The following is a 9,200-nucleotide window of genomic DNA, read 5'->3' on the forward strand; positions in this document are numbered from 1 at the left end:
GCAGGGACAGGTGCTGTATGATCTACATTTGGATCTGGCATGCTTGCGTGCACATCCTTCAGATGGGACAAGTGTGGAGGTAAGAGGCTGGACGTCACATGCACTGATCAGATGCACATGATGTGCTTGTTTTGACTCCAGAGATCATGCACACATAAACGGAGCGATTGCATGCAAATGCATCATATGTGACCCTGGAGCACAAAATCAGTCATAAGTAGCACGGGTATATTTGTAGCAATAGCCAAAAATATGGGTCAAAATTATCTATTTTTCTTTAGGATGTTAAGTAAAGATCATGTTCCATGAAGATATTTAGTAAATTGCTTTATTTACTGCCATAGTTTAGTCTGTTGGTGAAATGGTGCAGAATAACTTGAACCGGTCATATAAAGTGGAACATTCATTTTAACTAGCATTTTCATAGAAATGATTAGATTAGAGAAGGATTCTAGGCTGCATGATTTTTCAGTCAATCCACTTATCAGATTACAGCATTTCCAAGTAATAAATCATAATTTTTGTGCTCTGTTCTGTCAGTATATATAATCGCCTGTGATTAGCTCCACACAGCGGCGTAACCTGTATCCTGAGAGTGTCCAGTGATATGTAAGAATAGCTTGTTGTTGATGTTTGGCTTCCTCAGCGGGGTGACAGGAGACGTAGTCAGTGTCTGCAGGCCTGAATAAGACAATTAGTTGACTGTCACGCCGGTTACGATCATCTGTCGGGCTCAGGGGTGACCACCAGAAGCTGACGGGCACAGGCAGAGAATTTGTTCCCCGTCGGCGGCGCTCACACTCTCTGGATGAACATATGCTTCCCTTGGCAGAGATCTAACACTGATGAGGGCTGATTGCGGTGTTCAGAGTGTAAGACCCCAGCTTGACTCTGAGCTCTCATAGCGTGACAATCCATTCAGCCCTTAATTCCATGCATTTACTTTACACACGCAGATCATGTCTAGTTGTTATTCTGTGACATTTGGGTGTACAGGATTGAGAAAATTATGTTCTGAATGTTACCAAGAGGACTTTTGGACGCTACTGTTAACATATGGCTAGAATTAATCAACAAAGAAATTAATTAATAGTTCCAAGATGGCTTGTTAGTTTGTCTCTGGTCTCTGTCTACTATTTTAATTTATTTAATATTCCATGTTGGTCTTAATTGTATTTGGTTTTGTGCACACATTATTTTTGCTGCATATTTTGGCCTGGACTGTAAAAGAGATTTCAAAAAGAACTCAAAAAGTTTTTTTTTTTCCTTCCTGGTTTAATAATAACAATAATACTACATTTTGGTGTTTTCATAGAGGATTTAATTTGTTGTTTTGCGCTAAAAATGTTGTTACATTGTACATGTTGGTACAACATTGCTAGTAAATTTAACAAAAAATTGCAAAGAAATGCCAAATAACACATTGAATTAAATGTGAATTTTTTTTAGGTAGAAAGACTGAAATAGTATTTTCTTGCAAAACGTACTTCAATAATCTGTATTTACAAATTAAAAAAATATGTCTATATTTTTTACAGTATATTTGAAGTTAGTGAATTTAACAAACACTTAATCCTAAATATTGAACTGAAAAAAAAAAATGTTTTAATTACTTTTCCTGTACAAATATCTAAACAATCTTAAATCAAGGTACATGTACTTGTACATAGGATATAAATATAAAATAATTTAAGACATTAAGTCTTGTTTTCTAAAAAATGAATCAAAAGTGAGTAGGGTTGCAAAAAGTTGGAACATTTCCAGTACATTTCGGAAACGTTCCAGAAATTTTGGAAACTTTCCAGGATTTTTTGGAATCTCCCAGGGATTTTTGGAAAGGTTCCGGAAATTTACCAGAAATTTTCCACCCCTTTGCAACCCTAAAAGTGAGTGAGTTTATGCTTAAAAAAAAAGAAGAGGAATTTGGCATCAGAAAAATAAACTTAATTCAAAGAAAAAGCAATTTTCTTACCTCATTGGCAGATATTTTAAGAAAAAAAAATCACATAATTTTGATAAATGTTTAAAAAAAACAAGTAATCTTGCTTCTCAAGTAAATTAAAATATTCGAACTGGAAAACAAGACAAAAATACAGACATTTTTTTGCGGTGTGCTATTTTGACATGAATAGTTACTGAAATAATTTGGATAGTTATGGACAAGTGTTAAAATGGATGAAATCCCCTAGACTTGCACTGAAGAAGGGAAACAGGCTGAATCTAGAGACAAGAATATCACAAAGAGCATGAACTCTTTTTTTATTATAGGACCTCTAAGAAACCACCTACTGTTATTTCTTGCAAGGAAACCCAAGAATCTAATGAGCATTCTTGCATCTGTTATTAACCCTCTGGGCAGCATCCTAATGAAGCGGGTGAGCTCTGGGTCCATGCGGTCCTGTGACGCAGGAGTGATCTGTAGTCCAGCAGCTGGTGTAGCTGTAGATAGATGTTGGCATTGACACACTGACCTGAATTCTGTTCTGTTCTGTATCTGTTCAGTGCACTTTCACCGGCGCGTTACTGGCCTTTTACTGCCTCCACTTAACCGCAGCACGAGACAGACGCAGCTGCTCTACACACTTCACTGCTACACAGATCCCTCTCACAAGCTGCTGCTTTCATGTTTTCTTGTCCACCCACTCATGCAACCTTTACCTTGTTTAATGTTCAGCACTAACATTGCTTATATATTGCGAACGCGTTCTTGCTCTAGAATGACATGAGAAATACAAGGTCTCCAGTACCAGTTGCTCATAGCATGAGACTTATAGTTGATGTGTGTAATGTTTTTGAAGTTAAAATTCTTGGAATCTTTGTCCCGTTCCAGTTTACAGTTATGTTTTTTATCCAAAGCAATTTAGAATAGGAACATAAACAACGTGTCACAGAGCCAAAATAGGTTTTTAGAAAGCTAGACTAAGAAACGATGAAGAATGAAGATTAATACTTTTTTTTCCCAAAGTATGCAGTATTAGTTTAATATTCAGTAATGGTTATTTTATTTTTACTGATATGCTATTATAGTTTTTAATAATATCTTTTTTAAATAAATCTTTGATTTTATTAGATATTTTCCACTTTTATTTTAGTAGTTGTAAGTGTTTTAGTAATTTTGTGTGTGATTGTGTGTGTGGGGGCGGTTGTTATTTGTTTTTAGGTTTTTTTTTATGTCTCTGTAGTTTATTAATTTGCATTTCTGCGTGTTTTTATTTTATTTTAGTACTTCAATTAAAAAATAAATAAATTTTGCTTCGGCAACTAGCTGAAATAAAATATTTTGTATTGGCCAGCTATCCAGTGCGTTGTGATTGGCCGAATACCTCAAGCATGTGACGGAAATGTTACGCCCCTACCATAAAGAGAAAGGAACACTTGAAATCGCATCATATGACCCCTTTTAAAAAAAACTATTTAATTTTTTAAATAACAAAAACAACAAAATGACTAAAATATTTACTAAAATGAAAATGAAAAATAGAAAACTAGAATCTTTGTTTCAAAATATTAAAAGAAACTACAGTATGACACTATAATAAATCTGGTATGAATGCAGAAATGAATTCACTTTGAAACGGTCAACATGCACAGGGATATTTCTGATTTCATAATGTGTTTAGCTTCTAAACCTGAGTAGCTCTTACTTCTACTTAGCCACATAATCCTCCATCATCCATTTAACCTTTCAGATAACTGTGAGCCTTAACTATTGTTTCTTTTTATCGGGGAATTAGATTCACTGGACTTTCAGAGAAGATTGTAGCTATAGTTTCAGCCTTTGCATGTATGGGGGTTCCTAAGGATTATGATTGTTGAATTCATTCTGCAGCTGCAACTAAAAATATCCCACAGAACAGAATACAGAAAATTGAAACTGGGATTTGCTGGATTGCGAATAACTTTCAGGGGTTGAAATTAGCTAGATAGAATCTACTGTTATAGTGAGAGTGTTTGCTCTTTTCGAAGAGGTCATATCATGCATTTTATTTATTTATTTTTATAATAATTTGATGTTTTTGTGTGCAAAGGCTTTTTGCTTCTGTAAAGACCAGAATATTCATCTGTCTGATTTCTGAAAGTGGCGGAAATGTTTTATTGTGATCTAAAAATTACAGTATGTTTTCATAGTGCATCAAAATTTGCCTGACTTTTAGATGTTTTCACAATCGTGCCCCTTTGATAAGTGCTCAGAAGAGTCTCAGTAGCTGAAAAAGAGGTCTAAAAGTCTGTTTCCTCAGATTGTATTGCTAACTGCTCAACAGTCTGTTCAACTTTAAAGCTTTTATGAACTAAACCCAGACTGTTTCCTTCTAAAAGATTCTGCTGTGAGAAACTGAGTTGCACACAAACCTCAGTGTTAAAGCTGTGTTCAGTTATTGATTGCAGGCACAATCTGTGAATTTTTCAGGGTAAAAGCATAAAGCCTGTGAACTGAATCTATCCTCCCTGCGGGAGTTTCAGTAACAGCTCTCCAGGAGAGAAAGAGAGGGAGTTTGCAGTGTCTCAGCAGGTTCTTTCTCTTAGTCATGATGCACTCGCTTGAAATAGCACCTGAATACTTCATCTAGGGGTCAAATGAGAGAGCAAGCGTGAAATTTTCCTGTTTCACAAAAATCCAGACAATTTACTGTAGACCTGCATATCTTAAAGGAATAGTTCACCCAAAAAAGAAAATGTGCTCACCCTCAGACCATCCAAGATGTATATAGTTATAGTATATAGAGTTCCTGTGGCTCAGTGGCAGGGCATTGCGTTAGCAGCGCAAAAGGTTGTGGGTTCGATTCCCAGGGAACACACATACTGGTAAAAAATGTATAGCCTGAATTGTTCTGTAAGTTGCTTTGGATAAAAGCGTCTGCTAAATGCATAAATTATTAAATTAATAAAATTATATAGTTGTGTTTCTTCATGGAAACAGATTTGGAGAAATGTAGCACTGCATCACTTGCTCAGCAATGGATGCTCTGCAGTGAATGGGTGCCGTCAGAATGAGAGTCCAAACAGCTGCTAAAAACATCACAATAATCCACACAACTTCAGTACAGCAATTAACCTCCAGTTAATACTTTAATTATGGATTTGTTTCTTAGAAACCTGCAGCTTTTCACTACATAAGATGGTAATTGATGGACTGGAGTGGTGTGGATTTCTTGTGGATTATTGTGATGTTTTTATCAGCTGTTTGGACTCTCATTCTGACGGCACCCATTCACTGCAGAGGATCCATTGGTGAGCAAGTGATGTAATGCTACATTTCTCCAAATCTGTTGTGATGAAACAAACTCATCTTCATCTTGGATGTCCTGAGGGTGAGTATATTTTCAGCAAATACTTCTTTTAAAGGAATATGCTCTAGGTTCAAAATAGGATCCAGGTGTAATGTTTTCAGTGTTTAATATAATGTTTTGCATGTGTCATGGTTTAATGTGCAGAGCCAAACTGTAAGCTTTGGAAAAAAGGAGCATGAAGGTTGCATTATTTCCTGACATTTAGAAACACTTGTGTCTGCATGTGGAACATTCTCTGGTGTATGCCGGTTTACATCATTTAAATTTTATTCAGAACTTTTCACATTTTTTTCTTATTTTTACTGTGACATACAGTTTCAGAACCAAGAGACAAATTAAATAAATATCAAACAACAACATTATCTTTAAATAATAATGTATAACTTATCATAACAGAATAAACGCTCTGCTGGAATACATTCGCAATCATTTGCAGATCCTTGTGTTGAATTATGCAGGTCTCTGCTGAAATCTGTCACCATGCATTTGAATGTATTTGTGGTTTTGCAGTCGTCACAGTGTTTTTTAGAGTGTTATTCAGTGTTTTTCTAGCTGATATTTTATGCAATATATGTAGGCCTAGAAAATAAGACACTTGCTGGAGCATTTTTCTGTGTGTATTTTACATATCCAGGGCAGTTTTGTCACTTTCAGTGGCATTTTAGCTTCAACCAAGTACTCATGATTTCTGACCATCCTCACAGTGTTTGCTTTAGCTCTTTTTCATGGCCATATGTGGTATGATTTCATATTGTGTTGTTGATAAATGTGTGAGGGATAATGTACAGTCATAGTAATAAATCTCATATCATTTTTTTGTAATTTCTGTGGTATAACTAGAATAGAGTTCGTTTTGAGTTTATGGGGTATTTTTCCAACCCAGGCTCATTAGAAAAACATGTTTGTGGCGTCATTTCTGCAGATTTATTTTATGCTTTTTGCACGTTGCACGACACTTTTGAAGTGAAATGTCCAGTGAATGAATGACGCTAAAAGTGTGTTTAGTTTTATCCGAAACATGATGAATGTGAATCTGGCAGTGTTTTATTATGTTGATTGTTGTTGAAAATATAACACATAGCATTAATCTAAAGCTCATGTTAACAAAAACAAGCGTGAGATAAACATGCATTTACTGAAGCAACTATGCCATTTTAGTTTGTGTCTACTATTTTTTTTTTTAGCTCTTTTATTGTAATTGGTGTTTCATGGGACTTGTACCCAAGTGCTTTACATTGCAAGTGCAATGCTGTACCAGGTGAGCTTACAAGCAAGCTTACTTCAGAAAAGCCATACATATGGAGCTGGTTATGTGATGCAAACTTCAAAATGTTTACAAATCATGCATTATGGTTAAAGTGTTTTGAGGTCAAAACATACTATTGTGCATGAAAATTAGCCTTTATTAACTGATAATCTGTCCTGTAATCATTTCTGATCCTGCTCATGATATGTATTTACTTTTGTGAGGTTTTTATTTTTCAATTCAGACTTTTTCGCTCAGAATTGCAAAAAAAAAAAAAAAAAAAGAATTATGAGATAAAAAGGCGCAGAAAGTCTGTTTAGATTTTTATTCTTCGGCAACAAAACAACCGAATTGCGGGATTCACTGCAAGGAAAAAGTCAGAATTCTGAGTTTATATAATGCAATTCTATGTTTATATCTTGCAATTCTGACTTTTAAATGACGAGATATAAACACAGATTTGCATGATAGCCTACGTGAAAAAATGTGTGCAAAAAGTGAGCGAAAAAGTCTCAGTTGCCTTTTTTTGGCGGAAACGGGTTTGCATACTATAGCCATTTTATCATCTTATCAAACTTCATATTTTGTTTTTGTTAATTATATGCATGTGTATGCATATATATTTACCTTAAAGGGATAGTTCACCCAAAAATGAAAATTTGATGTTTATCTGCTTACCCCCAGGGCATCCAAGATGTAGGTGACTTTGTTTCTTCAGTAGAACACATATGATGATTTTTAACTTTAACCGTTGCAGTCTATCAGTCGTATAATGCATGGCAATGGTAACAAAATCTATGAGAGTAAAAAAAAACATGCACAGACAAATCCAAATTAAATCCTGCGACTCGTGACGACACATTGATGTCCTAAGACACGAAACAATCAGTTTGTGCCAGAAACCGAACAGTATTTCATTTTTGGGTGAACTATCCCTTTAAGGTGTGCAATATGTAAAATGTCTTTAGTTATTGAAAAGGAACAAGTATTCAGGTTCAGAATTCTCTTCTCTTTCTAAATAGCACGTCCAACCCTCTGCTTTACAATATTCTAATTTCTGCCTTGTTTGGAGTCATTTTACCCATTTTCATTTGATGTCTGCTCGATCTCATAATTCTGTTGCAGTTTGGTTGTTGTGTGTTCTCCCTCACCCCATTCTCATTTCATGACTCCATTATGTTCTGTTTGTTTCGCTTTAGTTTCCCTGATGGACTGATGATCTAGACAGAAGCAGTTTGGTTTGGGACAGGGAGGTTTACTCGCTCACAGACACAAAGAAAGAAAGAAAGAAAGAAAGAAAGAGGCTTCTGGAACGGAGCGAGATTAGTGTAAGTCTACCTCTCTGTCTCTTTATTCCCCCCCCCCCCTTTTTAACATTAATTTCTGTATTATTAATGAAAAAACATCTTTCACATTTCACCACCTCTGACAACTTGTTTTACTTTGCGTTCTGGAAGTGCTGGAAAGTGAGACGGAAAGAGAAGAAATTTGGCGTATCGCATGCATGCATAATGTTCCCATTTATTTTCCCATTGTCTCTCTCCATATGTTTGTTGGATGATATGAAACAGTGGAAATCCTTTTTTTCATAGTATTCCCCAGAAAGGATTTAGCGGGAAAACCCCAGGATTTCACAGGCGTGCGAATCTTTCATCCGAGGTGTCACACTTCTAGATAGAAAGCAAAGTAATTCTGTTTGTTTGTATTTAGACTCTGGAAAAGATTATTTCTTTATATGGATCTATATGTTGGCGGGCTTATTTTCATTCATAGTTTTGTTGCCTGTATGATGGAGACTGGGGAGATGGGAGATCGGTAGGCTGAATTAATACGGCACATCTGTATTATCTCCTTTTTAGAGCTCTTGCGGTTTCACTGTTTTATCAGTGTTTTATTACTATTTATTAGCACTGTTTTATGTTTTTATTATAATGGCTTCATCTTACGTTCTTAATCTTCATTTTTTTTGTTTTTCTGAAAGAAATCAGTGCTTTTAATCATGCATTAAATTGATCAAAAGTGACAGTAAATAAATGTATAATGTTAGAAAACATTAAAATATTTCTATTTTTAAAAAAATCCTCAAAAATCGCTGTCTCCATACTTTTTATTCAGCAAGGATGTATTAAATTAATCAAAAGTGACAGCAAATACATTTATAATGTTGGAAAAAAATTAAAATATTTCTACTTCGTATAAAAACTGTTCAAAAAATCCTCAAAAATGTTACTGTTTTCAACATTGATAATAATAAGAAATATTTCTTGAGCAGCAAATCAAATCAGCATATTAGAATGATTTCTGAAGAATCATGTGACACCGAAGACTGGAGTAATGATGCTGAAAATTCAGCTTTGATCACAGGAATAAATTACATTTTACAATATGTGACCCTGGACCACAAAACCAGTCATAAGGGTCAATTTTTCAAAATTGATATTTATACATCATCTGAACGCTGAATAAATAAGCTTTCCATTGATGTTGTATGGTTTGTTAGGATAGGACAATATTTGGCCGAGATACAACTATTTGAAAATCTGGAATCTGAGGGTGCAAAAAAATCAAAATATTGAGAAAATCGCCTTTAAAGTTGTCCAAATTAAGTTCTTAGCAATGCATATTACTAATCAAAAATGAAGTTTTGATATATTTATGGTAGGAAA

General features: G+C 34.9%; 1 protein-coding gene across 1 annotated transcript in view; it reads left to right on the top strand.

Annotated features, from left to right (window-relative positions):
- LOC107654061 (XK-related protein 6) overlaps positions 1-9,200 on the top strand; it is a 17,397-nt gene that overhangs the window by 231 nt on the left and 7,966 nt on the right. The window contains exon 2 of the mRNA XM_016440983.1: positions 5-79. Within this exon, the coding sequence (XP_016296469.1) occupies positions 5-79 (75 nt within the window). The remainder of the gene's footprint in view (positions 1-4; positions 80-9,200) is intronic.

This window comes from Sinocyclocheilus anshuiensis, unplaced genomic scaffold (assembly GCF_001515605.1).
Source record: "Sinocyclocheilus anshuiensis isolate Anshui unplaced genomic scaffold, SAMN03320099.WGS_v1.1 scaffold1561, whole genome shotgun sequence".
NCBI lineage: Eukaryota > Metazoa > Chordata > Actinopteri > Cypriniformes > Cyprinidae > Sinocyclocheilus > Sinocyclocheilus anshuiensis.